At 40.7% G+C, this 13507-nt stretch overlaps 1 protein-coding gene across 1 annotated transcript; it reads left to right on the top strand.

The window, feature by feature from the left end:
* Nucleotides 1–615: 615 nt before the first annotated feature.
* On the top strand, nucleotides 616–5826 carry LOC143306193 (uncharacterized). The gene has a single exon (XM_076693042.1). The coding sequence runs from the start codon at nucleotides 616–618 to the stop codon at nucleotides 5824–5826; it is 5211 nt and encodes a 1736-aa protein (XP_076549157.1).
* Nucleotides 5827–13507: the final 7681 nt, after the last annotated feature.

Raw genomic sequence — 13507 nt, 5'->3', positions numbered from 1 at the left:
TTGTCCCGACCTCCCGTTAAACCAAACGTGAGGAATAAACATGGTCCTTCGAGCCGGATACACGTAGAAAAGTGATACCTAGTGATTGTCGAAAACAATTAACGTGTTTCGGGAGTGAATATTGAACGTTAAACATATTTAACAACTGTCGTGCCATCATAGCAAGTGTCGTGCTAGTGGCAATTTTCGTATCGAATCAAATTTGACTAAAGAGCATAACATCTCGTGTTGATGATTTCATCGTATCGAACAAGTACACAACTGTCGTTCGGTGCGCTTCGTGAAGCGACACAAAAGTCATTGGTGTATTGACGAGCTAGTAAAGCTGTCATCATCATCACAACCTTGGACTTGGTTTGAGGGAAGGAATCAGAAGACACCTTGGTCGGCCAGCACATCTGGGTCTATCTACGTCTCAAAGGAAGAAGCTGGCCAGGATCCCATCGCAGTCCAGGGAGCAACACTTTGGCGGCATTAATCGTAAGGGTCCAAGGGTCGTCATAAGGGTAAGCAAGTTATTGTACCACCAACCATTCCCGTCTATTAGTCCGTATTTTGATCATAGTATCGCAAAAATCTAGTTGCTCGTGTTAGTAATTTATCATAAGTTCCAAAATGGCTGAACAAATATCGCGGTTAAAGGTTAAAATCGCGAACGCAAAAAGAAAAATAACAAATGTAGCAAAATTTGTCGAGGGCTACGTAGCGGAACGTGATTATCCTGTCTTAGAGAAAAGAAAGCAGGATATTGATAAAGAATTCACGGAATTTGAAAATTGGTATACGGAATTAGAAGCGCTTGTGGAGGATCCTACCCACGCAGACATCCGTACCGAATACGAAGAAAAATATTACGCGGCGTACGGTAAATTAATGTTGTTTTTAAAGGATGTCGCGGCTCCAATTAATAATCTAGCCGATCCTATCGCTTCAACTCATTCACAAAGTATTGTCAACGGAGTTAATACAAACATCGTTCAAACTTCCAAACGTAGTCTTCCGCGAGTAAATCTACCGTCGTTTAGCGGATCCTATGAAGCTTGGTTGGGGTTTCACGATCTCTTTAAGTCTCTTGTCGATGATGATCAAAATATTCCTGAAATCGAGAAATTGTATCATTTGAAGGGCTGCTTACGTGACGAGGCCGCGGAGGTTCTCGCGTCGATTGAATTATCAGCAGAAAATTACAGGGTTGCTTGGTCGTTGCTAAAGGAGCGCTATGATAATCGAAAAATTATTCGCCAAACCCACGTGAAAGCTTTATTGAATTTAAAACATGTTTCGAAAGAATTTCCCGTTCGCTCGCTACTCGATCAGGTGCAAAAGCATGTCAGAGCACTTGACGCTTTGAAAGAACCCGTTGATCATTGGAATACTCTCTTAGTCGAAATAATTAGTCAAAAATTAAATAATGTCATTCGTGAAAAATGGGAAGAGTTTAGTGGCGAGTCGGTTAGTCCAACCTTTAAGGAATTGATAACGTTCCTACAGCGTCGTGCACAGTTTGAAGATGTAAAATCTCATCAAGATTTTGTAGGTGCTCAGAATCTTTCGGATAGAAAACCCTCTCATGCTCACGTGAAACAACGTTCACAACACGCGTATCCGACGGCAACGGCAAATCATTCTTGTTCTCATTGTCGAGGAAAACATTCGATTCATAATTGCGAAACCTTTAAAAAACTCTCGCCATCTGCGCGTTTTGAAGCCGCTAAAAAGGCAACTCTCTGCATCAATTGTTTGCGTCCTAATCATCGCGTTATGGACTGCACAGGAGCACCTTGTCGTAAATGCCACAAGAAACACAATACTCTCTTACATTTCGAAAAACAACCACCTGAGGCAACTAGTGCCTCAGAACCCGTCTCGTCGAGTCAGTCTGTCGTCAATTTGCATGCTCAAGTTTCTTCTGAAGGTTTATTAGCCACTGCAATGGTAGATATCGTTAACGCCCAAGGAAAGTCCAAAACGTGTCGAGCGTTTTTGGATGCTGGATCACAAGCACATTTCATAACTGAAAGTGTAGCCTCGTTTTTAAGGTTACCCAGAAAATCAGTCGATATTTCAGTTTCTGGTGTTGAAGACATTTCTACAGAGATAAAACACTCGGTATCGGCGATACTAAAATCGCGATTTAGTAAATACTCCAAAACTCTCGAGTTTCTCGTTTTGAATCGAATCACTAAACCTATGCCCTCAATCGCGGTCAATCAAACAAATCTTGATATTCCAAACAACGTAGTTTTGGCTGATCCTAAATTCTACGATCCGTCGCAAATTGAGGTGCTCATTGGCGTTAAATTGTTTTACAAACTACTATGTGTAGGACAGATCTCGTTAAAAAATCATCCTGAGGCTGTGTTGCAAAAAACTCAGCTCGGCTGGATCGTAGCAGGAGAAATAAATGGTTCTTCCTCCAGAAATGCGGTTCAATGTCATTTTACAACGCATTCAACTCCGTTAGACGCGACTCTTACCAAATTTTGGGAATTAGAGAACATTCCCTCAGTTAAAGTATTATCCCAGGAGGAGCAGGCGTGTGAGGCGCACTTTAAAAGCAATACGCAACGCAACTCAGAAGGTCGTTATATCGTTAGGTTACCCTTCAATGAAAATAAAGAAAACCTAGGAGAGTCTCGTTCTATGGCTCTTCGTCGTTTCCACTTTCTAGAGAAACGTTTCGAAAAAAATCCCCAACTAAAGGTGGAATACTGCCATTTCTTAGACGAATATAAGCAGCTAAATCACCTATCGTTATTAGAAAATAAAACCCTCACTATGCCTGGCTTTTATCTCCCCCACCACGCGGTAATCAGGGAAGATAGTATTACCACAAAAATTCGTGTCGTCTTCGATGGGTCGGCAAGGACTTCGTCTGGCGTATCTTTGAACAACGCCTTGATGGTCGGTCCTACAATTCAGGACGATTTATTCACGCTATTAACTCGGTTTCGATCTCGCAGATACGCGCTTACCGCCGACATAGAAAAAATGTATAGACAGATACAAGTGCATCCAGACGACACTCCATATCAAAAAATTCTATTTCGGAAAAATCCAGACGAAACGGTAAATGAACTCTCTCTCGATACCGTTACCTACGGCACCTCTTGTGCTCCTTTTCTCGCCATTCGCACCCTTCATCAGCTCGCTAATGATGAAGGAGCTCAGCATCCCGTTGCAGCCTCTGTACTAAAGCAAGACTTTTACGTAGACGATCTGCTAACAGGTGCAGGTACACGCCAAGAAGCTGCATTTCTTCGCGACGATTTGATCGCACTCTTGCAAAAGGGCGGATTTCCCATTCGAAAATGGGCTTCCAACGACCCTTCACTGGTGCCCGAAAATTCGGATAATTCATCCAGTACACATATGTCACTGGATCCAAATGCTACTATCAAAACGTTAGGTATTCATTGGAATTCTCGGGAGGACATAATATTTTATAAGGTCAATACACCAAATTTGGTAAAAACCGTGACCAAACGTTCAATTCTGTCGCAAGTCGCAAAATTATTTGATCCTCTAGGACTACTTGGTCCAATTATCGTTAAAGCAAAAATAATGATTCAGCTTCTGTGGAAAGCTGGAGTTTCATGGGATGAATCAGTTCCAGCAGATATCCACACTATGTGGCTAGAATTCAAAGAACAACTACCACTGTTGGTCAAAGTCAGTTTTAATCGACTCACTATCGCTCCTAATTTTGTCAAGATACAAATGCATGGTTTTTCTGATGCAAGTGAAAAGGCTTACGGGGCTTGCATTTACATGCGCTCAACCGATATCCACGGGAACCATCATGTTTCCTTAGTTTGTTCAAAATCAAGAGTAGCACCTGTAAAATCATTGACGTTGCCACGCCTAGAGCTATGCGCTGCCCTTCTATTGGCACGTTTGTATACAACAGTCAAACTAGCTCTTCAACTTGAAATCAATAAGGTTTATTTATGGTCAGATTCCACCATAACCCTTCATTGGATTAATACAGAACCTCATTTACTAAAAACTTTCGTCTCAAATCGAATCGCGGAGATTCAAAATTTATCAGAATCTTGCGAATGGCGACACGTGCCTACGCAAGACAATCCCGCAGATTTAGTGTCGAGAGGTCAAATGCCTCAAGAATTTGTAGATACGAGGATCTGGAAAAATGGTCCTCACTGGCTCTCGCACGAAGAAAACTTCTGGCCTCAAAAGAAAATTCACTTGGTTGAAATCCCAGAGAAACGTGCAATTATTGCCGCGCCAAGTTTCGCTAATGCAAATATAATTGATGACGATCTTATCAAGGATTACAGTTCACTTAAATCCCTTAAACGGGTGATCGCGTATGTTATGCGTTTCATACATAATCTGAGAAACAAGTCGCAAAAACATACTGGTCCCATCAGTGCGACAGAATTCGAAGCTTCTACTCGAATTCTAGTTTTAATTACACAGTCGATTGCTTTTGCAAGAGAAATTTACTCTCTAAAAATCGACGGACGGGTAGACAATAAAAGTCGGCTGATCCCATTGAAACCCTTCTTGGACAAACAGGGAATCCTTAGGGTGGGTGGCAGGCTAATCCATTCGGAATTGCCAAAAGAACAAAAACATCAAATCATACTACCTTCCGATCATCATATAACTCGCCTCATCATTCGTGAGGAACACGAAAGGCTCAATCACGCGGGAACCCAAGCAACCTTGTACTCCGTTCGTGAGACCTTCTGGCCTCTCAATGGTCGAAATGTTACGCGAATAATTATTCATAAATGTGTTCGATGCTTTCGCGCTAAACCACGGAGCGTAGACTATATAATGGGAGATCTTCCACAAGAACGCGTATCGTGTTCTCGACCTTTCCTCGATGTCGGTGTCGACTATTGCGGTCCATTGTACATCAAGGAAAAACGATTTCGTAATCGTAATAAAATTAAGGTGTACGTCGCCATTTTTGTATGCATGAGCACCAAGGCAGTGCACCTCGAATTGGTTAGTGATTTGACAACAGAAGCCTTTATGGCATGCTTAAAAAGGCTTTTCTCTAGGAGAGGAATATCAAGAACAATCCATTCCGATAATGCGACGAATTTTGTCGGCGCAAGTAGAGAACTCATTGCACTTCATAAATTAATTCAATCGGATGAACACAATACAGCGATTCAGAAATTTTTAGCGGAACAAAAGGTCACGTGGAACTTTATTCCACCACGATCCCCCCATTTCGGCGGTCTTTGGGAGGCAGCAGTAAGGTCATTTAAACATCACCTTGTCCGCACGGTAGGAGATACCTTATTAACGTTCGAGCAGCTAGAAACTTGCATCATCGAAATCGAGGCGATACTCAACTCCCGACCTCTTTCGCCTATGTCTCCCGATCCCAATGACCTTCAACCTTTGACTCCGGGCCACTTCCTAATTGGTGGTCCACTAACGAGCTTTCCTGAGATGGATCTCACAGACACGGCATCCAATCGGCTGTCAGCCTGGCAGCACGCACAGAAGCTGCGTCAACATTTCTGGCGTCGATGGCAGAAAGAATACCTGCACCAATTAACGATCCGCAGCAAATGGCAATCAAATTTGAACCATTGCATCCACCCTGGTACCCTGGTTGTCATCAAGGAAGACAACCTTCCTCCGTTGCGGTGGAAACTCGGACGCATCGTGGCCACCCATCCTGGTCCAGACGGCATCACAAGGGTGGCAACCATAAAAACTGATACGGGCGAATGTAAGCGCTGCGTTAAGAAGCTCTGCCCGCTCCCTATCGAGTGTTCGTCCAAAGCGGACGAGAACACCAAATTGTGTTCACATAATTCAACGTCAAATACCTAAATTGTTAGAATTAAATTGTGTAAAATTAAATTTAAGTTAACCACATCATTGCGCACGGTTAGATTACTTCAAGAGGATTTTTACACATATTATACTATTACTTTCTACTATCTTTATTGTTATTAATTTTTCTTATATTAATTTTTATCATTGTCGATCATGGTGGCTGTGGTTTCGATAGTATGTATATTAGCGTCTACACCTATCTTATATTTTATGTACTCGTTCTACCAAGTAAACCATCACGACGCTCATAACGTTAGGGTTGCGTTGAACGTATCCGTTCAAGGGGGCCGGCATGTCGGGTCGCACCAACAATACCCATTATGAAGTTCATTTTCGTAAACCCGAGTTTCGACGAGTTATTAACTTAATTTTTGTCAGGTAGTAGAATAAAATATTCTACGATGAGATTAGACCTTAATTCAAGTTTGCTTTCAACCAGCATACATTTTTTCAAATCAATAGATTTTTACCTGTAGCAGCAATAAAACCCAAGGAATCGTTACATCCTATCTAGTAATTTGGTTTATTAGTCACATCTGGTTGCCAGAACCCTTAACCTTAGCAGTAGAGCCTTTGTTTGCAGTTTTCTATTCATGTCGAGGTATTGCTTAGTTTTATTGCTCGCTACGGTCAGCGAGTACACGCGGACCCACCGCGTACGTCACTAAGGCACCCTTGAAAGCGAAGAAGGAATATTTTCCACCTCCACAAAAATCAGGCCAATAAGCATGGCTCATCCGAAAATTGTACTCCTTGCCCAGAATATAAAAACCTGAAGCAAGTTCCCTAATCAGACATTGTAGTTCAGACCACTCTCGTGAAACAACTCATCCATCGAAAACATTTTCTGTCGAACGGATAAGCTCCGAAAACTAGTTATTAACCGAACTGTTTATAATATTAAAAATTATAATCAACTACGAATACGATTTGCAACGGGTCAATTTATTTGGACATCATTACCAATCCTCAAGTTGTCCCGACCTCCCGTTAAACCAAACGTGAGGAATAAACAAATATCTCGAAATATGTCCGTCAGGCCAGTTCCTTTGAGCTGAATCTGCAAATATCTCGGAAACGAAGCGAGCTATGGAAAAATGTTAAGAGACGTTTTTTGTAGAGAATTATGTTTCCTACAATTTATGTTCTATGATATTTTTTGATCAGAAGCGTAGTTTTCGAGATACATCGAGATATTTAAAAGTTCCGAAGCCGCACCAACATAATAGAGATACAGAAACACCGTGGCCCCTTTCTTTGAGATAACTCTGCACTATTGCGAGCTGCAAATGCCACTTCCAGCTTAGCTGTGCAGAAGAAGAACAACAAGAAGAAGAAATATCTCGAAATATGTCCGTCAGGCCCCTTCCCTTGAGATAAATCTGCAAATATCTCGGAAACGAAGAGAGCTATGGCAAAATGTTAAGAGACCTTTTTTGTAGAGAATTAAGTTTCCTACTTTTCATGTTCTATGATATTTTTTGATCAGATGCGTAGTTCTCGAGATATATCAAGATATTTAAAAGTTCCGAAGCCGCACCAACATAATAGAGATACAGAAACACCGTGGCCCCTTTCTTTGAGATAACTCTGCACTAGTGCGAGCCGCAAATGCCACTTCCAGCTTAGCTGTGCAGAAGAAGAACAACAAGAAGAAGAAATATCTCGAAATATGTCCGTCAGGCCCCTTCCCTTGGGATAAATCTGCAAATATCTCGGAAACGAAGCGAGCTATGGCAAAATGTTAAGAGACCTTTTTTGTAGAGAATTATGTTTCCTACAATTTATGTTCTATGATATTTTTTGATCAGAAGCGTAGTTTTCGAGATACATCGAGATATTTAAAAGTTCCGAAGCCGCACCAACATAATAGAGATACAGAAACACCGTGGCCCCTTTCTTTGAGGTAACTCTGCACTAGTGCGAGCCGCAAATGCCACTTCCAGCTTAGCTGTGCAGAAGAAGAACAACAAGAAGAAGAAATATCTCGAAATATGTCCGTCAGGCCCCTTCCCTTGAGATATATCTGCAAATATCTCGGAAACGAAGCGAGCTATGGCAAAATGTTAAGAGACCTTTTTTGTAGAGAATTAAGTTTCCTACTTTTTATGTTCTATGATATTTTTTGATCAGATGCGTAGTTCTCGAGATATATCAAGATATTTAAAAGTTCCGAAGCCGCACCAACATAATAGAGATACAGAAACACCGTGGCCCCTTTCTTTGAGATAACTCTGCACTATTGCGAGCTGCAAATGCCACTTCCAGCTTAGCTGTGCAGAAGAAGAACAACAAGAAGAAGAAATATCTCGAAATATGTCCGTCAGGCCCCTTCCCTTGAGATAAATCTGCAAATATCTCGGAAACGAAGCGAGCTATGGCAAAATGTTCAGAGACCTTTTTTGTAGAGAATTAAGTTTCCTACTTTTCATGTTCTATGATATTTTTTGATCAGATACGTAGTTCTCGAGATATATCAAGATATTTAAAAGTTCCGAAGCCGCACCAACATAATAGAGATACAGAAACACCGTGGCCCCTTTCTTTGAGATAACTCTGCACTATTGCGAGCTGCAAATGCCACTTCCAGCTTAGCTGTGCAGAGGAAGAACAACAAGAAGAAGAAATATCTCGAAATATGTCCGTCAGGCCAGTTCCTTTGAGCTGAATCTGCAAATATCTCGGAAACGAAGCGAGCTATGACAAAATGTTAAGAGACGTTTTTTATAGAGAATTATGTTTCCTACAATTTATGTTCTATGATATTTTGTGATCAGAAGCGTAGTTTTCGAGATATATCGAGATATTTAAAAGTTCCGAAGCCGCACCAACATAATAGGGATACAGAAACACCGTCGCCCCTTTCTTTGAGATAACTCTGCACTATTGCGAGCTGGAAATGCCACTTCCAGTTTAGCTGTGCAGAAGAAGAACAACAAGAAGAAGAAATATCTCGAAATATGTCCGTTAGGCCCCTTCCCGTGAGATAAATCTGCAAATATCTCGGAAACGAAGCGAGCTATGGCAAAATGTTAAGAGACCTCTTTTGTAGAGAATTAAGTTTCCTACTTTTTATGTTCTATGATATTTTTTGATCAGATGCGTAGTTCTCGAGATATATCAAGATATTTAAAAGTTCCGAAGCCGCACCAACATAATAGAGATACAGAAACACCGTGGCCCCTTTCTTTCAGATAACTATGCACTATTGCGAGCTGCAAATGCCACTTCCAGCTTAGCTGTGCAGAAGAACAACAAGAAGAAGAAATATCTCGAAATATGTCCGTCAGGCCCCTTCCCTTGAGATAAATCTGCAAATATCTCGGAAACGAAGAGAGCTATGGCAAAATGTTAAGAGACTTTTTTTGTAGAGAATTAAGTTTCCTACTTTTTATGTTCTATGATATTTTTTGATCAGATGCGTAGTTCTCGAGATATATCAAGATATTTAAAAGTTCCGAAGCCGCACCAACATAATAGAGATACAGAAACACCGTGGCCCCTTTCTTTGAGATAACTCTGCACTATTGCGAGCTGCAAATGCCACTTCCAGCTTAGCTGTGCAGAGGAAGAACAACAAGAAGAAGAAATATCTCGAAATATGTCCGTCAGGCCAGTTCCTTTGAGCTCAATCTGCAAATATCTCGGAAACGAAGCGAGCTATGGCAAAATGTTAAGAGACCGTTTTTGTAGAGAATTAAGCTTCCTACTTTTTATGTTCTATGATATTTTTTGATGAGACGCGTAGTTCTCGAGATATATCAAGATATTTAAAAGTTCCGAAGCCGCACCAACATAATAGAGATACAGAAACACCGTGGCCCCTTTCTTTGAGATAACTCTGCACTATTGCGAGCTGCAAATGCCACTTCCAGCTTAGCTGTGCAGAAGGAGAACAACAAGAAGAAGAAATATCTCGAAATATGTCCGTCAGGCCCCTTCCCTTGAGATAAATCTGCAAATATCTCGGAAACGAAGAGAGCTATGGCAAAATGTTAAGAGACCTTTTTTGTAGAGAATTAAGTTTCCTACTTTTCATGTTCTATGATATTTTTTGATCAGATGCGTAGTTCTCGAGATATATCAAGATATTTAAAAGTTCCGAAGCCGCACCAACATAATAGAGATACAGAAACACCGTGGCCCCTTTCTTTGAGATAACTCTGCACTAGTGCGAGCCGCAAATGCCACTTCCAGCTTAGCTGTGCAGAAGAAGAACAACAAGAAGAAGAAATATCTCGAAATATGTCCGTCAGGCCCCTTCCCTTGGGATAAATCTGCAAATATCTCGGAAACGAAGCGAGCTATGGCAAAATGTTAAGAGACCTTTTTTGTAGAGAATTATGTTTCCTACAATTTATGTTCTATGATATTTTTTGATCAGAAGCGTAGTTTTCGAGATACATCGAGATATTTAAAAGTTCCGAAGCCGCACCAACATAATAGAGATACAGAAACACCGTAGCCCCTTTCTTTGAGATAACTCTGCACTAGTGCGAGCCGCAAATGCCACTTCCAGCTTAGCTGTGCAGAAGAAGAACAACAAGAAGAAGAAATATCTCGAAATATGTCCGTCAGGCCCCTTCCCTTGAGATATATCTGCAAATATCTCGGAAACGAAGCGAGCTATGGCAAAATGTTAAGAGACCTTTTTTGTAGAGAATTAAGTTTCCTACTTTTTATGTTCTATGATATTTTTTGATCAGATGCGTAGTTCTCGAGATATATCAAGATATTTAAAAGTTCCGAAGCCGCACCAACATAATAGAGATACAGAAACACCGTGGCCCCTTTCTTTGAGATAACTCTGCACTATTGCGAGCTGCAAATGCCACTTCCAGCTTAGCTGTGCAGAGGAAGAACAACAAGAAGAAGAAATATCTCGAAATATGTCCGTCAGGCCAGTTCCTTTGAGCTGAATCTGCAAATATCTCGGAAACGAAGCGAGCTATGGCAAAATGTTAAGAGACGTTTTTTATAGAGAATTATGTTTCCTACAATTTATGTTCTATGATATTTTTTGATCAGAAGCGTAGTTTTCGAGATATATCGAGATATTTAAAAGTTCCGAAGCCGCACCAACATAATAGGGATACAGAAACACCGTGGCCCCTTTCTTTGAGATAACTCTGCACTATTGCGAGCTGGAAATGCCACTTCCAGTTTAGCTGTGCAGAAGAAGAACAACAAGAAGAAGAAATATCTCGAAATATGTCCGTTAGGCCCCTTCCCTTGAGATAAATCTGCAAATATCTCGGAAACAAAGCGAGCTATGGCAAAATGTTAAGAGACCTTTTTTGTAGAGAATTAAGTTTCCTACTTTTTATGGTCTATGATATTTTTTGATCAGAAGCGTAGTTTTCGAGATATATCGAGATATTTAAAAGTTCCGAAGCCGCACCAACATAATAGAGATACAGAAACACCGTGGCCCCTTTCTTTGAGATAACTCTGCACTAGTGCGAGCCGCAAATGCCACTTCCAGCTTAGCTGTGCAGAAGAAGAACAACAAGAAGAAGAAATATCTCGAAATATGTCCGTCAGGCCCCTTCCCTTGAGATAAATATGCAAATATCTCGGAAACGAAGCGAGCTATGGCAAAATGTTAAGAGACCTTTTTTGTAGAGAATTAAGTTTCCTACTTTTTATGTTCTATGATATTTTTTGATCAGATGCGTAGTTCTCGAGATATATCAAGATATTTAAAAGTTCCGAAGCCGCACCAACATAATAGAGATACCGAAACACCGTGGCCCCTTTCTTTGAGATAACTCTGCACTATTGCGAGCTGCAAATGCCACTTCCAGCTTAGCTGTGCAGAGGAAGAACAACAAGAAGAAGAAATATCTCGAAATATGTCCGTCAGGCCAGTTCCTTTGAGCTGAATCTGCAAATATCTCGGAAACGAAGCGAGCTATGGAAAAATGTTAAGAGACGTTTTTTGTAGAGAATTATGTTTCCTACAATTTATGTTCTATGATATTTTTTGATCAGAAGCGTAGTTTTCGAGATATATCGAGATATTTAAAAGTTCCGAAGCCGCACCAACATAATAGAGATACAGAAACACCGTGGCCCCTTTCTTTGAGATAACTCTGCACTATTGCGAGCTGCAAATGCCACTTCCAGCTTAGCTGTGCAGAAGAAGAACAACAAGAAGAAGAAATATCTCGAAATATGTCCGTCAGGCCCCTTCCCTTGAGATAAATCTGCAAATATCTCGGAAACGAAGAGAGCTATGGCAAAATGTTAAGAGACTTTTTTTGTAGAGAATTAAGTTTCCTACTTTTTATGTTCTATGATATTTTTTGATCTGATGCGTAGTTCTCGAGATATATCAAGATATTTAAAAGTTCCGAAGCCGCACCAACATAATAGTGATACAGAAACACCGTGGCCCCTTTCTTTGAGATAACTCTGCACTATTGCGAGCTGGAAATGCCACTTCCAGCTTAGCTGTGCAGAAGAAGAACAACAAGAAGAAGAAATATCTCGAAATATGTCCGTCAGGCCCCTTCCCTTGAGATATATCAGCAAATATCTGGGAAACGAAGCGAGCTATGGCAAAATGTTAAGAGACCTTTTTTGTAGAGAATTATGTTTCCTACAATTTATGTTCTATGATATTTTTTGATCAGAAGCGTAGTTTTCGAGATACATCGAGATATTTAAAAGTTCCGAAGCCGCACCAACATAATAGAGATACAGAAACACCGTGGCCCCTTTCTTTGAGATAACTCTGCACTAGTGCGAGCCGCAAATGCCACTTCCAGCTTAGCTGTGCAGAAGAAGAACAACAAGAAGAAGAAATATCTCGAAATATGCCCGTCAGGCCCCTTCCCTTGAGATATATCTGCAAATATCTCGGAAACGAAGCGAGCTATGGCAAAATGTTAAGAGACCTCTTTTGTAGAGAATTCTGTTTCCTACAATTTATGTTCTATGATATTTTTTGATCAGAAGCGTAGTTTTCGAGATATATCGAGATATTTAAAAGTTCCGAAGCCGCACCAACATAATAGAGATACAGAAACACCGTGGCCCCTTTCTTTGAGATAACTCTGCACTAGTGCGAGCCTCAAATGCCACTTCCAGCTTAGCTGTGCAGAAGAAGAACAACAAGAAGAAGAAATATCTCGAAATATGTCCGTCAGGCCCCTTCCCTTGAGATAAATCTGCAAATATCTCGGAAACGAAGCGAGCTATGGCAAAATGTTAAGAGACCTTTTTTGTAGAGAATTAAGTTTCCTACTTTTTATGTTCTATGATATTTTTTGATCAGATGCGTAGTTCTCGAGATATATCAAGATATCTAAAAGTTCCGAAGCCGCACCAACATAATAGAGATACAGAAACACCGTGGCCCCTTTCTTTGAGATAACTCTGCACTATTGCGAGCTGCAAATGCCACTTCCAGCTTAGCTGTGCAGAGGAAGAACAACAAGAAGAAGAAATATCTCGAAATATGTCCGTCAGGCCAGTTCCTTTGAGCTGAATCTGCAAATATCTCGGAAACGAAGCGAGCTATGACAAAATGTTAAGAGACGTTTTTTATAGAGAATTATGTTTCCTACAATATATGTTCTATGATATTTTTTGATCAGAAGCGAAGTTTTCGAGATATATCGAGATATTTAAAAGTTCCGAAGCCGCACCAACATAATAGGGATACAGA

Source organism: Osmia lignaria, unplaced genomic scaffold (genome assembly GCF_051020975.1).
Source record: "Osmia lignaria lignaria isolate PbOS001 unplaced genomic scaffold, iyOsmLign1 scaffold0002, whole genome shotgun sequence".
Classification (NCBI taxonomy): Eukaryota; Metazoa; Arthropoda; class Insecta; order Hymenoptera; family Megachilidae; genus Osmia; species Osmia lignaria.
Note: the sequence above shows the minus strand (reverse complement) of the source record. Positions and strands in the feature narration are given on the sequence as shown.

Bases quoted from the DNA above. Each gene is read 5' to 3' on its own strand.
- LOC143306193 (XM_076693042.1), top strand. From the start codon at position 616: ATGGCTGAACAAATATCGCGGTTAAAGGTTAAAATCGCGAACGCAAAA.